Source organism: Aulostomus chinensis, chromosome 19 (assembly GCF_037954235.1).
Source record: "Aulostomus chinensis isolate RoL2024-O1b breed Wild chromosome 19, RoL_Achi_v1.0, whole genome shotgun sequence".
Classification (NCBI taxonomy): Eukaryota; Metazoa; Chordata; class Actinopteri; order Syngnathiformes; family Aulostomidae; genus Aulostomus; species Aulostomus chinensis.
The window spans coordinates 20518395-20541917 of NC_141338.1; the positions used below are offsets into that span (position 1 = coordinate 20518395).

At 46.7% G+C, this 23523-nt stretch overlaps 1 protein-coding gene across 2 annotated transcripts; it reads left to right on the plus strand.

Moving 5' to 3' along the window:
• The first annotated feature begins 5938 nt into the window (after positions 1–5938).
• st8sia3 (ST8 alpha-N-acetyl-neuraminide alpha-2,8-sialyltransferase 3) lies at positions 5939–23254 on the plus strand. 2 transcript variants are annotated; one of them, XM_086187658.1, is made up of 5 exons: positions 5939–6741; positions 13064–13093; positions 15242–15361; positions 18031–18588; positions 19512–23254. In XM_086187658.1, the coding sequence occupies exons 1-5, from the start codon at positions 6497–6499 to the stop codon at positions 19792–19794; spliced, it is 1236 nt and encodes a 411-aa protein (XP_086043784.1). In that variant the 5' UTR covers positions 5939–6496; the 3' UTR covers positions 19795–23254. The 2 variants fall into 2 exon arrangements, with proteins under 2 accessions (XP_086043784.1, XP_086043785.1); XM_086187659.1 differs by lacking the exon at positions 13064–13093 and having other exon boundaries at positions 5943–6741.
• Positions 23255–23523: the final 269 nt, after the last annotated feature.

Below are 23523 nucleotides of genomic sequence, written 5' to 3' on the forward strand. Positions count from 1 at the left end.
GAGGGAGACAACCAGAGATAGATGGAGGGGGGGGGGGGGGGGGGGTCTGTCTCTCATGACTGATAAGATTTTCACATCAATGATAAGTCAAAGTTTGGACACACCTCATTTAATATTCTTTCTTTATTTTCATGGCTATTTACATTGTAGGCATCAAAACTATGAATGAACACATATAGAATTATATAGTTAACAAATTATATATGAGTAAATACAAATCTATATGCATTTATGTATGAATGTAGAATAAACATATCCCTCATCACAGACAGTCGACTCTTAATATTCCTCTGCTGAAAACGCAGCTTAATCTGGATACCTGTGTTTAAAGTTGACAATCTCCCAGGAACCACAGCGTTCCAACAATGCTCAGTTGTAGTAGAAAAAACCTCATGCACACAGGACACAGGTTTCTACTACTACGATTACATTGTCACAAAATGCTGTAAGAATACGGTCCAATGCTGACAGTAGCATACTGTTTCCACTTAAAACAGTAATATACTGTAGAAAACAATGCATTCTGGGCAATATTTCTGGGCACTTTATTGTTTCCCATAAAGTACTGTAACATACCATTAACAGCATTGCATTTTGGGAGCGATGTTTGAATAAACGGTAAAAATACGGTACAGTGCAGTATTTCAAGAGGCACATGCCGAGAAGCCATTTCTGGACTCTCCTGTTGGGTGCACTTGAGAATCCTCTGTCACCATACAATACCTAAGTCGAAGTTGGTGATGTTTGCTTTCTAAAAGGTACTTCTGCTGAATATCCTCAAACTGTGAGCGATCAGTGAGCTTGAGAGAAAGTACAGCAGTATCGTTTAGCAACTTGCTATCATCATTTTGTAGGTAGGGACAAATTTCTGAACAGTTCGATTAAGTTCGCCATGTTCTTTTTCTGTTTTGTTTTTTTGGTTGGTGAGCAGCTACAAACATAATTGTGCTTCTGTTTTGGGGGTTTTGGAGTAGTTCCTATGTTTCTGTGCATCACATGAATGGATGACTTTAGTGCTAACAGCAGCTCACATCAAAAGACTAAATTTAGTAGAGCAAGTTTAAACTCGTTAAAACTTTTAGATCACAAGTTAACGAAGTACTGACGTGTAGTGAGCAGCTGCTCTGTTCGCAACTCACTACATCTTCAACCTGCAGCACCAAGAGGAGGCTGCCTGCGCTCTTGAGTTCATTCAAAGGTAAGGTTTTTGTTGTCCACCAGACCTTTTTCACAGCATTTTTACATGAGCTTGCAGGCTAAACCCAGGTGTTACTAATGACAGCAATAAGGCTTCCCTCCCTATTATAGATAGCAGCAGACTATGACCTCTAATCTCAGGCTATTGTGTGTTTTTCAGGCGCTTCATCAGGATCAACCTGGGGAAGGGCACCAAGGCCAGCCAGGGCAAGACGATCCCCAAGAAAACCGGGAGAGTCGTTCAGAAGAAGTCCACCACGGTCAACTGCCATGTGTCCACTCTCCTGAAAAAACGAATGGACTTTCATAAAAGGCATTTTCGCCTTTCTTCTGCAAAAATGTGGGTATTTGGTACTGCAGAAAAAAATGTTGTTTATGATGACTATGTTCTGTTCTTGGAGGACTCTGACCCTCTGACTTTTGATGTTTTAATAAGTTAACAAATGTTTGACATAAATGCTGGGTTTAATAAATGTTGCTGGTAAGATATTTTCAAGTCTCTTCTCTTCCATAGATTTTTTTTTTAATGCTGCATTTAAATTAACTGACTTATAGTCACATGCTATTTGTACAAACATGACTTAATTGAATTTTCTTTGCAATTATGGGGAAGTTTTGTTGGTGATATAAAAAGAAATATTGTGGCTACCACTGTAAATCCAGCAGTTTTAATATAGAACAGTAATAAACTGTAAATTAAGCTTACAGTAAGCAAACTATAAAAACAGTAACATAGTGGAAACCCTGCTGCCAGTAGTCTACAGTAAAAATCAAGAAAAAACAGTAATGTACTGTAATTCAGTACACTCATTACAGTACATTACTGTTGGTATTATTACAGTAATATACTGTAAAGTATATAACAGTAAGCCAACCGTAAAATTAACAGTAAAATACTGGAACAACTGCTGCCAGTATTTTACTGTTAATTTGCGGGACAATTGTTTACAGTGTACTAGTAGTGCTACTACTACTTCTAGAACCACTACATGCTGCATGAGGGAACCTCAGTAAATTTCTAAACTACAAAAAGGTGTTTCTTTCGTCATAATCAGGAATTCATCTCTCCCATTGCTCATCGGTCAACCGTCTTACACTGATTTACTGACTTTAACTCCCTGCCTCTAAAGGTGACTGAATGGAACCCTCTAGAATAATTCATTCAAACATGTCTAGTGAGTTGAGCTGGCGTAAGACTGAATGAGCCACTTCAGCTCAACAAGATCCTTAACTCCCCTACATTAAAGGAGCATTGTGTCGTGTTTTTGAGGATGTTTTGTACGAAACGTACTCAAAAATACTCAGAGTGATATCTACCTGATCCAACCAATGAGCTGTGTGGACACAGCTTAGTTGATTTAAGAAGAATCGGGTGCTGCTTTTGCTCGGTTGGAATGAAAACCTGCAGCCACACGGCCCTGTACTGGATCAGTTTGACACCCCTGGTCTAAACCATCTGAACCAAAGAATCGAGCGTGTGTTGATGCTGGAGAGCTCTGCTCGTGCACCCGCTGAAATTGATTGGCTGGAGCGACTCCTGTAAGCACAGGGCAGTGACCACTACCTTATCACCTGGACCCTCTGTGCCTCCTCCTGCCCCCTTCTCTTTTCTGCCTCCTCCTACTCCCTCTTGTCGTCACCTCCTTTCCGACTCTCCTCCGATAAATCTCTCCCTCCTTGTCCCTTATCTCTTCCCCCATCATTCTCCTCTTTTTGCTTTTACCCTCTAAATGTCTCCACAGCTCATTGGTTAGATCAGTTGCTTGGCAACAGTTGCTTTCTTTCTCTCTCTCTTTCTCATCCAGGTGAGGTAGAGGTGTGGAAGAAGGAGGCTGATGTGTGATACAGGGAAAGAAGGAGGGAGGACAGAGGGAGAGGGATGGGGGGCTGGATAGGAGAGGAAGAAAGAAATGGTTGTTCTCAGGGAGAGCAAGCGGGACGCAAAGAAGAAATAATGTGTTTATGAAGTGATGGAGGGATGAAGGGTGATGGAGGGTTGGCTGAGAAAAGAGTCAAAGTCAGAAGAGTGTATTGGAGACCATCTCCTCTCGTGTCATTCTCATGTATCGTCTAGTCTGGCAGGAGAGATGGTCCCCAGCTAACCTGTTCTCCTGGAACCCGGGGGTCTGTTCTGTTGTCCAGTTCAACGAACAGCATATGGGGTTCATGGGGTGGCCATCTTGGATCTTCCTGAGACAACAGAACAAACTTTTTCAAATATTTTTGACACCAAGGATCAAAATGGAGGGAGGGCTGACATGGAGGAAGAGTCCACTACTGTCCACTGGAGTGATTGTAGGAGCGCTGGAGGCTTTGAAGACGAAACAAAATCTGTTGATGTTTTTGGAATAAAAGAGTTAACACGTTGTACTGCATCCAAACACAATCATAACACATGAGCGAAGAAGTAAAAGTACTGAGTAATGACATCAGAACAAGTACTTGAGGATGAGATGTGTACCAGAAGGAGTCAATGAGTGACATGTAGAAAATGTGAGTCTGGATCAATGTGGGTCTTATTTCTGTGCTCCTTTTTAGAAACACGTGTGTAGTTGGCCTGCGTGCCTCTGACTCATCCATGTTACATGGCCGTGTGAACAACAGTGTTTCTGTAGCGTCATGGTTGCTAGGTGACAACAACATAGACGTGTAACCACTGTCATGTCAACACAAACATGTCGCCGTCATGTTGATGCGTATCAGTTCCTCCCTTCACCAAAATGAGGGTTGGAATGGCAGAGTTTGAAAAGAGGCTGGACAGATGTGGAGGCCAGACTCCACCCTCACACACATCCCTCTCTGGTGACAGCAGCCCTCTCAACTGGTTACGTCTGCCACTTCTGTCACAATGAACCATCAAAGTTTGCAGAAAGCTTTGAAAGCCAGTTTTGTTATTTTTGTCTCTTAACCAGTCCAGAAGGTTCCCGATCATGGCAATGAATGGTGATGAAGAGGCTGCTGGGGGCCATTCTGATCTGAGCTGGTGGTTATGGGAAGGATGTTCTCTACCGGAGCGTGACGGACCCCCAGAATAACAGCTGATGTTCTCCATGACGTTTGTCTGTCAGGTGTTCCTCCACTCAGCCTAGCGAGACCCTCCCTCCCTCACCAGCTACAACCGCGGGCGCATAAACACATCAGACTAATGACTCCTGCACGAGAACAGAGCAAATCCGACCAATGCTTTTCGGTTCCTTTGAAACGCTTTGTTTTCTCCAGGGTGGGATCTGCTCCATCCTGAGACCCAGCTCTCTTTCCTCATCTCTTTCTCCTCCACTGCGTTCTCTGAGGTTCCGCGTGAATTCCACAGGGCTTTAGTTTTTGGGGTCACCACGACATCTTGTGTCAAGAGTACGACTGTAGAGTTGGTGAGGCCCTAAATCAGCTCGCGCGCTGCCCAAGTACTGAGAATACAGAATACATGAATGAGACACCGCTCCTGAGGAGGTGCCATTCACCCACAACAGTGATGGTCCCTATGGTGGAGGAGGGTGGAGGGGTGAACGAACGAGTGACTGAATCTGGCTCAGGGAACTCTGAGTGTCATTTCTGTGGCCTGGGTCTGGGTTCAGCTGGCTCAGGTCTGGGCCCTGAACGCACCATCATTTCATTCATCAGCCGTGAAAACAAAGTCAACAAAGAGGACATGATTCGTTCTTCATGTGGCCTCAGTTTGACAGCTTCAGGCTGGAGGTGGGACACTGTCCTGTCCCTGCTATGTGTGTGTGTGTGTGTGTGTGTGTGTGTGTGTGTGTGGTGCATAGCATACAGGGTGCAGTAATTTCATGCTCCTTTGGCTCAGGTGGAGCTGCAGCCTCTGATCATCCACCCTCCGCCCCGCTGTAATGGCTATTGATTATTAATTGGCTCCCTCATGGGACGAGCGCCTCTGATTGGTTTCATATCTTGGAGAACAGATTCAAGCTGGCTCACGAGTCCTTGTGACAGGACTGAATGCTCAGGCAGCTGCACCAGAGTTCACCTCTACTCGTGCTCTCAGCGTGTGTCAGCGTCAGTGGTGAAGACAGCGGCCTCCTCCACCACCACTGGTCTGGATGAAGATGATGCAGCGTTGAGGGTCTGGAGCTCGTTACTGTCACATTAATGAGCAGAACGCAAGGCTGCCGTACTGGCACAGATGTATTCCTCATCCATGTCATCATGGTTGGTTCATATGTGTGTTCAGGCCACTGCAGCTTTGACGCTAGTGCAGGCTAACGCTAGCCTGTATGACTCCTCCCACCTGAGGGGACTATTCTCTCCACAGGTGTGTGGAACCAGGAGCTCTGGCTCCTCAGCAGCTTTTAACTGCTGGTATGGTCTTTGTCCACTCAGATATCAGCTTCATTGAGGGGCCACATTTCTCTCCCTCACATCTCTCTGAGCGGAGCTAAACAAACAATAAGTGATGGAGAGATTCCTTACTGATGGCCAGTACATCAGATGTGGGTCATGTCCCTGTAATCTGTTACACATCACCCTGGTATCTCACCCTAAAATATCACCCTTACATCTCACCCTTGACCCTGCTGGGACCACGATACTTCACGTGCTATGAAGTTTCTGCCCATGTGACGCACTGATCGAGGGTTCCTTATTTGTTGTTGGCTTTGACTGCTGCTTCCTGCTGTCGCATCTCTCTCTTCCTGTCTGACAACCACAGTAAACACGGACTCTGCTAAACCTCAGCGACCAACTCAGGGGGACCTGTGACATCGAACCGTAGCACAGAGCAGAAGGAAGGACGTGTGTGGTTTGGCGGGGTGTGTTTAGACAGAAGGAGCGTCCTCTCCTCCGCATCTCCTCCTCCACCAGGACGCAGAGCTCCGCCTCACGTTGCTGCTGTTCATCTGCTTCCAGCGATGCGAAGGCTGCGTCTGTTAAAGCGACACACCGATTCGGTTGATTAGAGTTCCGGGGGAGAGGAGAGGGGAGGGGAAGGGGAGGAGAGAGACGCGGAGGACGTGGATGAAGAGAGGGAGCAGCAGCATCTCCCTGCAGCATCGCCTCGAGGTTATGAAACCTGCAGTCCCCCCCCCCTTCCCCCCATCACCGGATACCCTCAGGATATGATATCAGAACTGAAGGCGACCTTCCGGTCCCCGAGTAGCAGTTATGTCTCCTAGTCTTCAACCTGCGTCTTGCGCGTCCTCCTTCGCTCCTCCGGCCCTCCACGGTTCTCGTCATCTTCTCCCTCCGGCAGCATCGTAACACGCGTCTCCCCTCCGCCTCGCATGGACTCTTGACATCTGCGTGCAGACCGCGTTGTGTCCGCGTCTCCGTCCCCACTCTGCCGCTGATGCGGTGCACCTGGGCGCTCGCCGTTTCTTCGTCGTGGGCCTGGCCGGCCGGGGATCCTCTGCTCCTGCAGAGAGGCAGGATGGTGCGGATCGCCAGTGCGCTGGGGCTCGTCATGTTTAGCGTGGCGCTGCTCATCCTGTCGCTTATCAGCTATTTGTCCATCAAAAAGGACTTCCTCCTCAGCACTCCCAGATACGGACCTAACGGAGGACCCAGGATGTACATGTTCCACGCCGGCTATCGGTGAGTCCAGGCCTGTGTGTGTGACTGCTGCTGACCGTTGATGCATCAAATCAGAGAGGAGAATCACGCTGACTTGGCGAACCTGCTGCTGCCCGGTGGTTTACACTGAACACCCAGGATGCTGCTCATTTATTTAAGGAGTAGAAACATTGCTGTAGTTTACCAGAAGGCCGTTTGGCTGACAGGATGAAATGATGACATCACAAAAATCAAGCTGGTTAGCAGGAAGGTGAAGGTGCAGCAGGAGAGTGGAGGTGCAGCACGAAGGTGAGGGTGCAGCAGGAAGCTGACCCAGTGATCACCCACCAGGCTTCTGCTCTCCCTCGGGTCAAACATGGGATCAAGGTCTTAGAAAGCAGAAATCTCCCTCTGGTAGTGAGAAGAGAACCAACAGCCAGCGAGATCTGGGGGCTCAGTAATCTGATCAGGATGATGTCAGCACCACAGGAACCAGGGATGAGCGAGTGCACCATGATCTCTACCTCTCCCTCTAACTCTCCCTCTAACTCATCATCTCCTTCTACCTCTATCTCTCACTCTACCTGTACCTCTACCTTTATCTCTCCCTCTACCTGTACCTCTACCTTTATCTCTCCCTCTACCTGTACCTGTACCTTTATCTCTCCCTCTACCTGTACCTGTACCTTTATCTCTCCCTCTACCTGTATCTCTACCTCTATCTCTCCCTCTACCTGTACCTCTACCTTTATCTCTCCCTCTACCTGTATCTCTACCTCTATCTCACCTCTACCTCTATCTCTTTTCCATCTCTGTCTGTATTGCTATCTGTGCAACGCCCCAAATTATTAGTATTTGTGTCGGTGTGCATACTCCGGGGCGGTGTGGTGAAGGGTTGTGGGTGCGCTTTTAACTGGAAATGGGCATGGCTTCACATGGAGGTGGGCGCTTTTTCTGCGTTGGTTTCAAGGAATTAATAGGATTGATCTGAAGTTGCTGAATTTATTATTTATTTTAAAACTATTGCAAACACCTCAGATGAGCTCTGGATGTTTCTGACCAGCAGACTAAACCAAGAGTTACCAGAACAGCTCAGCTGGATGCTGACTGACTGGTGGTGTGGAGCGAATCCTGACTGCTGCTTCAGTGCCACTGTCACCGCTCACTCTATATCACTCATTGTGCTGAGGAGAGTTTCAGATGGAATAAAGATAATGAATTAAAGAGAGATTGTGTGTGTGGGGGGGGGGGGAAATGGGGACTTTCCCTCCTTTAAGAACGATTGTTCTTCACCCCTGCAGGCGTGATGACAGTTGTTGTTTATGACTGAGCCTCGTCACTCCTGCAACACCTGAGTCAGGTACTCATATCATCGAGTACCTGACTCAGGCCCAACACTAAGAGTACATGCTAGCTTCAGTGCTCGCCAGCCAACCACCTTCTGTATTCTGTGTTCATTTGACAAAGGTGACAATGAAATGGTATCTATAACGTTTGAGGAACAGACGTGACGTGCGTATCTGTGAGTTCAATGCCGATGTTGTGGGAAAATTGTTAAGATGGACACACCGTTTGTCCCGAGAGGCTCCAGGCTCTGGTGAGATGAGAAGCAACACTCAAACTGTTCAAGTGCAAGTCTTCAATCTCACAAGAAGGCAATTTGTTCAACACACACCGAGCATGTGCTGACGAAGAATCACAGAGTACAGACTCACTTCAACTTTTAGACAGTCTTTGTTGCCGGGCAGATTAACATTCGCCTACCGTTAATGTTTCCTTCCTTTTAAGGTTATAGGAACATCAAATCTGCTGTCATACGCAAAGAGGAAATAGACGTCGAACTCTTGTCAACGTGCACACCTGCAAGACATGAAAATTCAGAGGAACAAGAACAGAGAAAACTCATCGCCTCAGTGCAGAAGCAGGAAGTCTGATACGAGACCATTTTCACTCATACGACCGCCTCAAACTAAAGGTCACATGACCACAGAGTTCAAACATAAAAGCAACACGGATTTCAATCATGGTTCAAACATAAGAAAACAAAATGCGGCCTTAAAATTTTCCATTGCAGCCGACATGAATGAAGCCCGCATGTCTCTCCTCACCTCCCACAGTTGCTAGTCTCGTCTGATCATCGTGACGAAGCAACAACAGGTTGTGTGCAGCTGGTATAAATATGCAGTTGACTCTGAAAGGTGAATGAGTGTGTTGAGTCATGTGGTCCTGTGGGTGTTTTCCTGTGTGTGGAGTTGACAGATTCATTCACGTGTATCCCACATGAGCGGCGTAGCAGATCTGACAATAAAATGCCGCGCGCAAACCCCTGATGATGAAAGCAGGCGAGGACCAGATTAAACGCTCTCCACGTAGTCGTGATAGAAACACTGTGGTGGCCAGAAGCTCAGACAGGGTGGAAGGATGGTTCCCCATGTAGCATCCTAGCATTCTAGTGGCTACCAAGCAACCAAGAACATGGAGGTACAGGCTGAGTGAGTTCAAAGATATGAAAGAACGAAGCACATGATGTTGACACCAGCGAGTGGGTCACAGGACCACAGTCAGAAACTGTCCTGAGACCCAAGCTGCTGCTACGGTTGGTCCAAATGACACATCAAGCTGTCCAACATGACAAGGACCGTGAGACAAATGTCCAGATACCTCAGTAGACTGAGACTGACTCTACCCTGCTAACCTTTAGCATGCTAATCTATTAGCCGCATAAGTGCCGGCTCATCCATGAAGTTTGTCATGTACGTACTGTATACGTTTATTCCAACCTGAGAGTCCAGCCCCTGGTTCTGCTCCTGGCCCCTGGTCTGAGCCCGTGTTCCCAGCCCCTGGTTCTGACCCCTGGTCCTGGCCACTGGTTGATGTGTTGTGGCCCAGTTCAGCTCAGGAGGATCTCCATCACTGGTCACGGAGGTGAGCAGGAGTTCAGTGAATCTGTGCTCGATTACTCGTCCTCATGGACGGAAGTCTGGACTGTGAGAACTGACTGTTCAGGCAGCATGAAAAGCAATTTGAAAGCAAATGAATTCAGTTTCGTAATATTAAACTGCGTTTCAAGTACATTGTAATTCAGTTGCACATATAAATTAGACTTCAAATTATGCTGTTTAGATGCAGTTTTTTAATGCAACAATTCAAGGTGCCCAGTTCAAATTCACATAAAATCCCTCAGATTCAGTGTCTAGTGGCACCTCTCAGTCTACAATAAAAGGCTGTGTTTGTTTCTGCGAGGGCTTTTAAACTGGTCCTGGCGTGGCTCGTGTCAGGGTGAGTGTGTCAGCCTGAAGGAAAACACAGCATCTGTCCCTTAATCTTAATCCCACAGCTGTGAACCAGATCAGATGATCCTCCTTCAGCTCCGCTGTCCTTCTTTAGTCATTTCATTGTTTTCTGGAGTAGCGTCACTCGTGCTGTGAGGATTTCTACTGTCAGAAGGATTCAAATGGTTTCATGGCTGAGTGACCACTACGAACCAGGATCAGGAACCTGCTCTGGGATTATCACTTGTTCCGTTCTGAACTACGTCGTTTTAGATGTTTAACTGTCACTACGCGCCCTCTGTCGTTTGCTGTTTACATCCATCCATTCATCCATCCACCCCAGGCAGGGTTCACCCTGGACAGGTCACCAGTCCATCACAGGGCCAACACATAGAGACAGACAACCATTCACACTCACAGCCACGCCTACAGTCAATTTAGAGTATCAATCAGCCTCGTCCCCTCTTGATGTCTTTGGACTGTGGGAGGAAGCTGGAGTACCAGAGAGAACCCACACAGGAACAGGGAGAACATGCAGACTCACACAGAAAGATACTGTGATGGAGCCGGGACTGGAACCTGGAACCTTCTTGCTGTGAGGCCACAGTGCTGACCACTGCTCCACCGTGCCGGCCCTTTTATACTAAATTGTAAAATATTTGGATTTCTTATTCTGTTGTTAGTGAGCCTGCATCTGACTTCAGCGGGTCAGGTGTGTGTTTGTGTGTGTGTGTGTGCGTGTGTGTGTGTGCACCTCTGGTTGCACTTCATAATGGAAGTCTGGTGACATCACGAGAGCCCTCTGATAGGTGGAGCAGCTTGTAGCCCGTCACTGCAGTAGCAGGTCAGTCTGTAAATCTCTGGGTGTGCATGTCGGGTTCAGAAAGTGCTGCTCTCACGGCGTTGGGCTGATGAAGGTTCTGCAGGCCAGCAAACCGTCCTTGGTCCTGATTTACAACACGATGGTTCCTTGAAGGCCAAGCTGGCCCTGGTGGATGGTGATTCTGAGAAATGGGTTTGTTTGCTGTCTGTGGTGCATCAGGGATGAAACCAGAATAATCCGAGTGATCATGTGACTGTGCTGCCTTTCCTGTTGGGGGATATGTGACAAATATCCAGGCTAGATAAATTAAAGGGCTTGATTTAGAAACAGGTAGTTGATCTCTTTCCTCATGTCTGTAAAACAAGATTGTTGAGATGAATCCATTGTTGCAGTGCTTCTTTTCTCTGAAGGATAAAACTAAGGATTCTTCAATCAGGATGTTTGATTTCTACTGATGATGTCGTACTTTTCAGTGCTTGTCACAGTGTTAGAATGAAGAGATGAGGAAGTGTCATTAACTGACAGCACTACTTCTCTCTCTCTCCCTCTCCATCCCTCTCTCTCTCCCTCTGGGCAATCACGTTTTCTTGAAGAGAAACTGAATCTGATGTCTCAGAAAAGGTTAAAGGCAATCCAGTTGTGTCCCAGCGATTAACGCCCTGGTTTTCCTGCTCTGTGGTGGCTTGTGTTGATGCCCAGCTTCTCTTCTGCCCCAAACCAGACGTTGTCCTCAGAGTATCTTGTTCTTCCCAAAGAGGTCGAGGGTTGACAAGGGTTGGTCCAGCGGGCCTGCAGTTCTGTCAGTGTTGCTCACTGGCCAGTGAACCTTGGAGAACTCTGTCAGGTCGTATTCTGCAGCAGTTTCCTCAGTTCTTGGTGAACTGCGGGAAAATGAGCTCCTCAACTCCTCCAGCTTTTTATGGAAGCCTTTTTTCCGTGTGGACTCGCAAGAAGCAGGTGGACTCTCTGTACCAGCTCCTGCAGGACCATCCAAGCTGGTGTGGACCCACATAAACTGTTTCATACTGCAGGAGTTCCCACTCTGGGCCTGGTGGTGGAGCTGGCTGGACCTCACCTGGATGATCCCGCAGGTCTGGCTGCTGGGGGTCGGGTAGAGTCAGGAGTTAGTTATTGAAACTGTGGGGATGTGGAAGTTCTCCTCTCGTTGACTCGTGTCACGCCGCATGAGCTCCTTCACCTCTCTATTAACGCTGCTGAGGAACACAAGCATGCTTCCTGTGGTCAGAGAGAGACGCTGTTCCACTGGTTCTGACCGACTAGTCTGCCCTGTTTGGGCTTCAAGGTGGAGCAGTTTTCTTCAGATGGGTTTTTATCTGTGGCTTTAAATACAGTCGACAGACCAAGATGGCGGCATTCTTAAACTGGAGGAAGAAAGCGGACCAGAATGTTGATGTCATATCTGTTTGTTGAGATGGTGAAGCTCAGAGGTGCTCCAGTGTGACTTGAGGCAAATACACACTCGTTTTAAAATGACAACCCTCCCCCCCCCCACAGTTAATATTGAAGAGCAGCTCAGAGTGAATAAAGTTGGTTTTACTGAAGAATTGAATAATGAAAGAATGAAACACATAGACTGACACACCACCAAATATTTAACCAGGATGCCTCCCGCTAACCGTTACCTCATCTCCTGCCGGCTCCTCCGTTGGTCTGAGCTCTTCTGCTGCTTTTTCAGCATTATATTATAGGGTGACCAAACGTCCTGTTTTCCCAGGACATGTCCTATTTTCCTGTCCTTTTTATTTTGGTGCATAACAATTCTCCATCCACACAGAGGAGGCATACTTTAAATGTATGGAAATTATAGGGCATCTTTGAGGAAACCTTAAGTGTCATTTCAGTTTCTCATTGCTGGCCCGAGGGCCCAGGTTTTATATTTAATATGGTCACCCTAGTAAGTTAATGTGGGTGTAAATATTAAACATTAATTAGGTGCAACTCTCAAACAGTGGCATAGAAGCCTGCCTCCTAGTGTTTTGGAGGTGTAACTGCAACATGAGGGCAGGCAGCGGCCTGATCTGGTCAGCAGCAGAGCGCTGTCGTGCCGTCAGGCTCCGTTCAGTGGCTGCTGTACACTCCAGTGCTCACCAGAAGTGAAAGAAGGAGACTAGTGAATGCTAACGATTTGGTGTATTGCCAATATTTCATGCATGACACCCTTCATCATGTGTGTCTCTTGTTTCCAGACAATTTGAAGTCACTGATGACTGAACTGTGAGTGTGTTTTTGTGTCACGTTCCTCCTGCAGCGAGAGGCCCCCTCGCAAACCCGACCTGAGGTGAATACTGCGTGCTGACCTGTTAAAATCTATGACTCTGTCTGTCTGCAGTCCGACGGGCCGCCGGCGAGCGCCAGAGTCTCTGTCTGACATTAGTGGTCGCAGAAGTTGGTCAGCAGCTTCCGCTTCAGTCCTGCAGCCATTGAACTTTGTGTCACAATCCAAACACAAAGCAGCAATGAGGACAAATGTTTCTCTCTAGCTTGTGGGTGGGGGTGGGGGTGGGGGTGGGGGAGCTGGATACGAAACAGCATGGAGTCAAGAATTTAGCGGTAATACATGTAAACAATATAACATATTCTAACTGGTGGCATCATCATAAGCACCAAATTCACAACTTATCAGCTTTGACAACATTGGATGGTTTTTCCAACACAGGTTTGTTCATCTCTAGTGGTTAAATGGCAAATTGTCCTTCATGCTGATCTGCATTCAGCCCCTCCTCCCCCCCCAGCTGAGCCTCACTGTCTACAAGGAAGGAGGAACGTAGCTGCACCAACAAAATAAAAAGCTGCTGGAGGTCTGACTGCCATCAGATCTGGTCAAACGGTATTTACAAGGAATAAAGACTGAGAATTATTACTTATCGACAGGCTTTTATGGCCCAAACTGAATCTGGAGTAAAAATACTGTTTGACCTGCTGCGTCGCCTGTAGCAGACACGAAACCTTGACATTTCAGTGTCTTCAAGGCAGCAGAGTAGCGTTAACCCTCTGAACCCCAGGTGCCATAAATGACAAACACAAGTTTCATGTCTTTGATAATTTATCTGACAATGACAGAAGGATTTTTCCAAGTGCAGACCACTGTGTGAAAAGCAGCAGTGGGAGCAAAACAAGGCGTTTATTTCAACTGAAGTGAAAAAAAACCCCTGTTGTCGTTCTGTGAGTCAGTCGTGATCGCCCACGCGCGACGAGGCGACGGGAGCACGCAAGTGCTGATACTTGATTTAGGGCTTAATTTAAATAAACTTGAAATATTCCAGTTACAAGTGTTCGGCTGATATGGACCATGAACACTAACGCCTGGCTCTGATGCTTTGATGCTCTGATGCTTTGATGCTCTGGGGTTCACAGGGTTAAAAGGCAGATTGTCAGGTCTGTTATGTGGTCTGCTGTTGCCAGACTCAGATGGATGTGGTTTCGTATCTGTGAGTCCGGTACAGAGAGGATTCCAGGACGTGCTTCTTCTGTGGTCTACGTCCACCCCTGAGCTCATCCGGCTGCGGCACCAAAACTGCTGTCTGCTAGAACTATTCGCCTTCTACAGGACGTGTCGTTGCAGCATGGTGGACTGATGCCGTCTCCCTCCATGTCCAGTCTTTCTTCAGCTCCACTAAACAGGATCTGGACCCCTAGGATCCATATCAGACTCACAGACATGAAATATATACCTGACCTGAAGAGGAGCAGAGATAGAATTTCACTGTTACTGTAATAGGCAGCATGGACAAGAACAATGTTCACAATGTCAAGGTTTCTGTGCATAAAGCAGGCAGAAAGGCTTGTAGGGGCTTGACAAGTCAGTAAATTCTGTTACCGTCCTGGTTAGAGTTTTAGATGAAGGTTCCAGCTCTAAGATGAAGCAAGTGCAGGCATGGCCTGAGCTGGTGTCACCATGTGTCGGTTCCTCAGACACATCCGTCAGCTTCTCTTGAGGGTTTTAAATTTGTAAAGAAGCCAAAACTGAAAAAAAACTGACATCATTCTGTGATTGACAATCAACTCGTTGTTGTTCTTTGTCTGTTTTGACAGTGCAGGTCTGACACATCAAGAGTTTTGTCAGTTTTATTAAAGAGAAAGCTGTTTTAAATGTCCAACAGACAGAACGACACAATATTTCTAAATTTCCAAGTGCGGTCACTCTAGCTAGGGAGTCATTAGTTACATCTTCCTCTACTCATCAGTGAAAGAATATTCCTGCCTGGTTGATCAGGTGTCTTCTGCAGTTTGATTTTTTTTGGTAGTTTTTGTTTTAGATTTGGCATAAAATCTTTGCATGTCCCTTTATTTTTCTTTGCGTTATGATGCATCTTTTATCTGAAGTCTTTTATGGCCTGACTTCCTGCTGCTTTCCGTCAGACGAGCTACCCTCCATGTAGTTACCAAAGCTCATCAGCGCTCTTCTTCCTCCTCCTCCTCCATGCAGCTCCCAGCTGGCGATGAAGTATCTGGATCCAGCGCTCACTCCTCTGACCAACGCCCTCAGCGAGGCCCTGCAGAACTCGTCCAAGTGGAGGTACAACAGCAGTGCTTTTACCCAGCAGAGGTAGGTGACAGCCTGACCAAGCTTCAGCTCCACCTTCAAGGGGAAACTAACGTTTCTGACTTCTTAATGTCACGCGTCACAATATCCATGTTTATTTTACATCTTATAATGTCTCTACATTTGCTGAAAAGACTCTTGTATGTTTCCACCACTTTATCATCCATGAGTGCCATGACATGAATATGACGCCGTTTCCGCAGTGATCCACACTCATGGAGGCTCCTACTGTATAGAATATTGGCTCCAACTCCTCAGTGAGTTCAGTTAATCCGACCACACGAGCCGGTCACGAGATCTCATTCAGCTGAAATGTTTTTGCATTGACGTCATCAGGGCTCAAAATGAACGATGTCCCGATGTCCCGGGGACCAGAAAAGATCCTGCTGGGACCTCGTGCTTGTGCAACATTCATAGAGCCGGAGCAATAGATCGAGACCATCATTGACAGTGAGAAGAACAAGAAGTCAAGTCAGTTTTATTTGTACGGCGCCAAATCACTACAAAAGTTCTCTCCTGACTCTGTCCAAGTAGAGCAGGTCCAGCACCACTCCTTCAATGAACCTCCACCCAACAATTCTCCATCAGCAAGCACATCCTGCAGCAGCAGCCACCAAAACCTTCCTTTAACAGGCAGGAACGTGGAGCAGATCCAGGATCAGTGGGGACGGAGGTCTGCTTTGGGGGGAAAGAGAGCAGGAGAGCAGGACAGAGACAAAGACAGATAATGGAGGAAGACAGATTTACAGAAGGAAAGAGAGGGACAGAGATAAAGAGAGAGAGAAAGGAGGAGACTGATGGACAGACGGGGACGTGAGCAGGTGGAGCTACGGGTGGAAGCTGGAGCCACTTCAGGTCTGCAGCCTCCTCCAGCAGCACCTGGGATCTGGGATGAGGGGAGAAGAAGAGGAGTTACTAAAACGTATGAGTACAGGAGGAGTAGAGAGAAGCCCAGTGCATCATGGGAGATCCCCCAGCAGTCTGAGCCTATAGCAGCATATCTAAGGGCCAGCCTAAGCAGTCCAAACTATAAGCCTGATCAACAAGGAAGGTCTTTAGTCTGCTCTTAAACATAGAGAGGGGGTCTGGGTCCTGGACTGAAACTGGGAGACGGTTCCACAGGAGGGGAGCCTGATAGCTGAAGGCTCTGGCTCCCATTCTACTGTTAGAGACTCTAGGAACCAGCAGGAACCCTGCATCCTGGGAGTGAAGGGTTCTAGCAGGATAATAGGGGACTAGGAGCTCTGTCAGGTATGAAGGAGCCTGACTGTTGAGGACTTTGTATGTTAGAAGGAGAATTTTGAATTCTATTCTGAATCTGACAGGGAGCCATGTAGAGAAGCAGTCCAGGAGAGACCTGGTCTCTTCTACCAGTTCTAGTCAACAAGCGGGCAGCAGCGTTCTGGACCAGCTGGAGAGTCTTCAGGGACTCATTAGTCCAGCCTGGTAGGAGGGAGTTGCAGAAGAAGAAGAAAAAAAGATTTACAGCCCTCTGATGCAAGCCCTAATACGGCTCCAGAAACCAAGACATCCCAAGTCCTGGTGCATCGTCTTCCCCTGTCGTAACTTATCACACAGAACTGTCAGCGTTAGCGAGTGCTCAGCGACAGCTGCTGTCGTTGTACTACTACTGTGTATGTACATCTCAAGCATCTTGAAAGAGAGAATGCAGGTGTTGTCACATCAATCTGTGGTTTTATCGAGATGACAACAGACGTATGTGAAGCAGCTGGCCGTGCGTCAGTCATTTATAACTGTGATAAATGTGGTTGACAGAGTGATGAGTGGGAGCAAACATTCACAACGTGACATCATTTCCTGTCATGTTTGTGACTGACAGCGTCTATTTCATGTTCAGTAAGTAATGATATTGTATTTTTCACTGCAAACAAGGTGAAGAATCAAAGATGGCTGTTCTGTAGTCCATCTACAGACCATTGTAGTCCCATGAGGCAGACGCACATCAGTAATGCTGGTCAGGGAAAGTTCATCTGGACTCTCTCGGCACCGAGGAGTTCTTCCATCCAACCAGGTCCAGCCCTGACACTCGCGATGGAGCACAGCCTTTCACCATCCCAGTTTTTAAAATGGCGTTTGTCGTTACATTTTTAATGGATCCGCCTCAAACTTTCACAGCTAGTTTCTTTCACCTCGTTACATCATTCCACCACACTTTGTGAAATATTCTTTGAGGTTGCTGAATTTAAAACATTTTCCCGATACATTCTCACTCTGTACTGCATATTAAAATGATCTACCAAAACATTTCAGGCAAGGCAAGGCAAGGCAATTTTATTTGTAGAGCCCGTTTTCACCACCAGTTTGTCTCAAAGGGCTTCACATGGCATCATAACAACATCCTCTGCCCTCAGAGCCTCACATCGACTGAGGAGAAACTCCATTGAAAACCTTTAACAGGGAAAAATCTGAGAAACCTCAGGGTGAGGAGGGGAGGAGGATCCCTCACCAGGAGGGACAGATGTGCAGTAGATGTTGTTAACAGACAAGAAAACAGTTTATAACACAGACTCACACTTGAATATTAAAGAGACAAATACATCTGATTGACAAGAGCTGTGACACTGTTTAGACAAAAGTTCCTAAACTTTTCAAGATTTAACCCAGGTAATAAAACATTGAATGGTTATTTATTGTTATCGCTTGTCTTGCAGGAAGGAGATTGCTCAGCACATCGACATTCCCCACAACTTCACGCTGACACGAGGCTCCGTTCGCATCGGCCAGCTGATGCACTACGACTACTCAAGCCACAAGTACGTGTTCTCCATCGGTGAGAACTTTCTCTCCCTCCTCCCTGAGGTTTCCCCCATCCTCAACAAGCAGTACAATGTGTGTGCGGTGGTGGGCAACAGCGGCATCCTCACTGGCTCACGCTGCGGTGCCCAAATTGAGAAGTATGACTTTGTCTTCCGCTGCAACTTTGCGCCGACTGAGATCTTTAAGAAAGATGTTGGGCGGCGGACCAACATGACGACCTTCAATCCCAGTATCCTGGAGAAATACTACAACAATTTACTGACTGTGCAGGACAGGAACAACTTCTTCCTGAGCTTGAAGAAGCTGGACGGAGCCATCCTGTGGATACCAGCCTTTTTCTTCCACACGTCAGCCACAGTGACCCGGACACTGGTTGACTTCTTTGTGGAACACCGCGGTCAGCTGAAGGTCCAGCTGGCCTGGCCTGGAAACATCATGCAGTACATCAACAAGTAAGACAGAGTACTGCTGTACGTCCACAGACACAAAGATATGTCTCCCTCGCCTCCCCTCCAGCCGCTGTCCTGGGTTCTGAATCTGGTTCCCTTACTAGCATGAACACCGGCGACTCCACCGTACCAGCTTCAACTTCTTCATCCTTTGTTAAAGAAAGAGGATGAATTCCTTTAGAATCGTTAAATTGGAGCACTGCGAGCTACCAAGTGGTCATGTTGCTGATGTTGCTGCTCCTCCTGCCTGGGCCGAACTCGTGCTGTCCATACAGCAATGCATCCAATATCTTATTGCATATTTATCGTTCAGCAGCGATTGTTGATAGTGTATACTATCAGCTCTTTGTCTCAGGACACCCGCACATCAGCGTCCTTTGTTTTAAACTGTATCTCGTCTGGTTGTTCTGTGTTGAGCTGCAGCAAAAAAGAGATTTAGACCCCGAGGCCGCCAGATTACGAGGAAGCAGCGCGTTAGAGAAAGCTCGGGCACAGAGGTGTAATTGTGCGTAGAGAGGGGTTTAAGTCTGCTGCTTAGTGTTGCAGTAGCAAAACAGGCTGAACTTACAGTAGCCTAATCCTCAGCAACCCCATTATATCTACCTGCTCGGGAAGAATTACCAGGTTAAGCAGCTCAGACGCTTTCTAGCCCTTGACGGGGGGCTTTTGTTGAGGCGGGCTGAAGACGTGAGCAGAGATCAGGCTTTTTAGAATGAGCTCATCTTTCAACAGCAGCTCAGATTCAGAATTGTACACTGCACCAGTATGTTGAACCCCCAAAGCCTTCACTCTATTCAGTTGCTGTAACATTTCATGTTATTTATTTTCCAACACAACGATAAATTTCAATAGCTACAGTTGGGTTTTGTTGTTGTTGTTGTTGGTGGGTTTTTTTTTTATACCGTTGCCGTACTTGTACTCTGCAGCTACTGGAAAACCAAGCAGCTGTCCCCGAAGCGACTGAGCACCGGTATCCTGATGTACACCCTGGCATCCTCCATGTGTGATGAGATCCACCTGTATGGCTTTTGGCCCTTTGGCTGGGACCCCAACACTGGTAAGGAGCTGCCATATCACTACTACGACAAGAAGGGCACCAAGTTCACCACCAAATGGCAGGAATCCCATCAGCTGCCCGCCGAGTTCAGACTCCTCTACAAGATGCACACGGAGGGGCTGCTGAAGCTCAGCCTCTCCCACTGTGCGTGAAAGGCCAGCAGCTCCAGAGAAGTCCAGGTCTACAGGGAAAGGTTCCACAGCACAACCCTGGCTGCACAGCTGAATCACTGCAACCACGTGCCAAACTGTCTTCAGCTGCTGGAGCAAATGCCAGGATGCTGAGCTCAAGGTCAAGCTCAAGAACCGTTTTCTACCCTTCAAGAACCTGAAGGGGATTTTTAGCGATTCAGCAGAATAGTATGAGCTTATATTGTGTTTTATTGCTAATTCAGCTACAAATGAGCATATTGATCATCAAACACCAAGTCAGACTGTTGGTGAAGGTGCCATGTGGAGCAGGTCCCTGCTCGCCACCCTGATACAGTCAGTGGGGTATTTCTGTGGTGTGCCTCTACCCTGATCATCCTGTGTCATTGTCATCAATCACTGCACTGTCTTTTGTCTGATTGCCCTTTAGAGTCATGGCTCAATTGTTCAAAGTTGTCATCCTGGTATTTTCTGCAGCAACACTGCTTCCACGCAGGTCCTTGTAGTCAGCCTGAAGGCCCCATTATCAGGTTCAGTTGAGTTCTGATTGCCTCTCCAGACAATCGTGGCGGTGTCTCCTGATCATGGCAGATATGTTCTCTGAGGAGTTTCAGAATCTTAATGTTCCCAGCGGGATCTGACTCTCCGATCTCCAGTCCTGAAGCGGGAAAGGAACAGCGATGGACGATTGAGCTGGAACCCGAAAGAAGAGAAGAATGAGAGCGAGGTAACCAGGAAGCCAGCGCCAGGCCCGGTTGAGACCAACAATGAAACTCTACTTCCAGCTCAGCAGCAAAATATCTCAGCCGTGACCTCACGCACATTTTCCCCGTTTTCTGCTTTTCTATGCAAAACATTTCACACACAAGCACAACCGGTCTACGACGATTGTCCACCTCCAGGTCTGAAGAATTTCCTGTAACGAAATCTGTTTCAATCTCATTATGTCTTTTTACATTTTAGGGCTTCTGCTCCTGGATGGATGAGCCAGACTGAGACTTTAACCCCCCCCATATCAAACTTCATAGCTGAAGAGAGTAAAACATAATGTATGTCAAATAAAATACAAGCTACATTTAGACAGCTGCCATACAGGAATTTAAAATGAGTGTAAATTTAAATGCAAACGCTGTTACCTAAATGTCGGTATGTCTGATCTTGCATTTCAACTTGCACACGTTGAAAATATCAGCTTATAAGGTCGTTATGAGGGCCGTGTTATGAATCAGCTTCCTCCAGTATTTACTGTCCAATAGTAATTCTATTCGTCTGGTAAGAACTTAGATGCATGTTCCTCTCATGCTAGTTGCTAACTTTGTAAATTAAAGTAAACCTGCAGAACTGTCAGAGCTGAAGCCGTTCCACATCATTGTGACATGGACACTTGAAAACTTGACCGCAGCACAAATGAGCCTGATGGTGTGATGAGTGGCCGATGCCTTCAGTGAGTTCAGTCAAGACACTGTTGTTTTTATTTCGAGAAAGTGGAGACAACCAGCAAGTTCTAATGAAGACACCCCCCTGAGCTTCGATACTGAGCGTCCACGCTGTCCGAGCGTGAATCACCTATCATGCAAAGCCAAAGCTCGCTATTTCTGTGTCCTCCCAGAATGGTCCAACAGCCACAGCCTGAGTGGACTCGCCTGGAGCCCATCAGCCCATTTGGACCATTCTGAGTATTGAAAGTTATCAATAATCAATCAGTAATAAGCCCAAGAAGGCAGAGCTGCGATGCCTGTGTGCTGAGAGTTTCTAGTCTATATGGCGCGTTGCTCATCCATTCACAGCCACGCTGTCACACGCGAGGCTCCATCAGTCACCTTGCCCAGAGGCGCTGATGCTATGAAGGTTGGAGATGAAGCCAATCTGGTTCTGCTTTGACTGGATGAAGGTGGCAGGTGGAGGCAGCTGATGGGTCTTGGCCCCCTCACAACCATCATAGGACCCAAACATAAACTTAGATTGTTCCATGTAACTTTAAAGTGTGAAGCACCCATACGGCTCGGTAGCGTTACCATGACAACACACCCGAGGCGATACGGAGAGACCTTTAACCTCAGTCCATCCTTGAGTCCCAGTTAGTGCTTGACTTAAATTGGAAGGAATTTCCTCTAAGAGCCACACAGCCGTAAACATCAGGCCTCTGGTCCACAAAGGTCGTCCTGATGGAAAGGTGACCCCTATGAGATCGCGTGGTCTCACGTGGACTCACGTGGTCTTGTGTGGACTCATTGGTCATGTTGTAGAAAGATGCAAGCACCAGCTGTGTGGGACAGCTCAAGTTTGTCACGTTAGCCGGAGGGTCACCAGCTCGCTGAGTGTCAGATGGAACTCCTACCATCAGACTGCAGACACGGTGGCAAGAAAACTCCTGGGGTTCCATTTTCAGGGCCATGATTCTGTTCTCCGTGATAACATTTGTCATATACAGTAGAAACTGTCCTCGGCGAGCCAGGAAGGCGTGAGGGAGAGCTGGGCGGGTGTGTTCGCTCACGCTCACAGTCGGCCGGCTGGTCTTCCTCACCAAGAGAAAGAGCAGCCGCAACTTTTCGTGAGTGTGGATGGAAATGTTCCCCACTCACTGTGCGCTGTTGCATACTCAGGTTTTTGTGAATGGCTGTTTGTGTGCACAGGGAGGTATTTCTGTGTACTTTGTGGTATTTGTCATTTGTAATGAACTCGTGAACAGTGTGTTACTCTGTGTTTCTTATGCCTGATGGTCATCCTGTACTATCAAGAATGTTCCACGCACATCAGGAATTGGCACAAATACACAGTACAGCTTCATATCAGTGTGATTAGTGCTATTTTGAAATTTATTGTCATTATTATTATTTTTTTTTGATGAAGGGGACAAGACGTGTTATACTGAAACGGGCATTTTATTTGTTTATTCTGGTACAGTGTAACTGCGTGTGTGTGTGTGTGTGTGGGGGGGGGGGGTTTAGTCATTGCCAGTGGGAGTTACTGTATTTCTTTGTAGAGGAACTGGGATTATTTGGATTATCTGCAGCTGAATTTCAGCTCTATTGTAGTTTCTTATTTCTTCTTTGGTTTTTTCCTCATGCAGTTTGATTCTGAAACAAAGGTTACTATGATTCAAACATTTTCAGGACTTTGACAGAAGATTGTTGGCGTGAAGTTTAGAGTCTCTCTCAATCACAACTGTGTTATCTATTATTACTTCTTAAAGCCTCTGAGTATTTTGAAAAGCGCTATAGGAGTCTGTATGTACTATTATTACAACTTTAGCACTGGATAAAGATGAAGAGATGTAATTACATTGTATTTTGTCGTATTCATCAGCTTTTATTTTTGTAATATCGAATAGAATTGAAGATCATATAACATTTCTACAGAATGTATCTCTTGTCATCACATATTATATCAATGTCTATAAGAGAACTATATACTAACACCACATTGAGACCATCATGGAAATTATGCTGTAGATTAACAATAAATCCTTGAAAGAGTGTAAATCTGCTTTGTGATTATTTCCCGATGTGATTACTCATAGAATGCAATGACGAATGCGTCTCATGTCAGGCACTTGCACCCTGGCACCTCCTCAGCTCCAGGCACGACCATTCTGACAGATTTGACTTTGAGCATCAATACCTCTTTAAATCTCTGATATTATCAGGTCGTTAACCCTAAACCCTAAACCCTAACCCTAACCCTACTTATATTTGTACACATTTATTTATTTTACTAAATAAGACGCTTCCT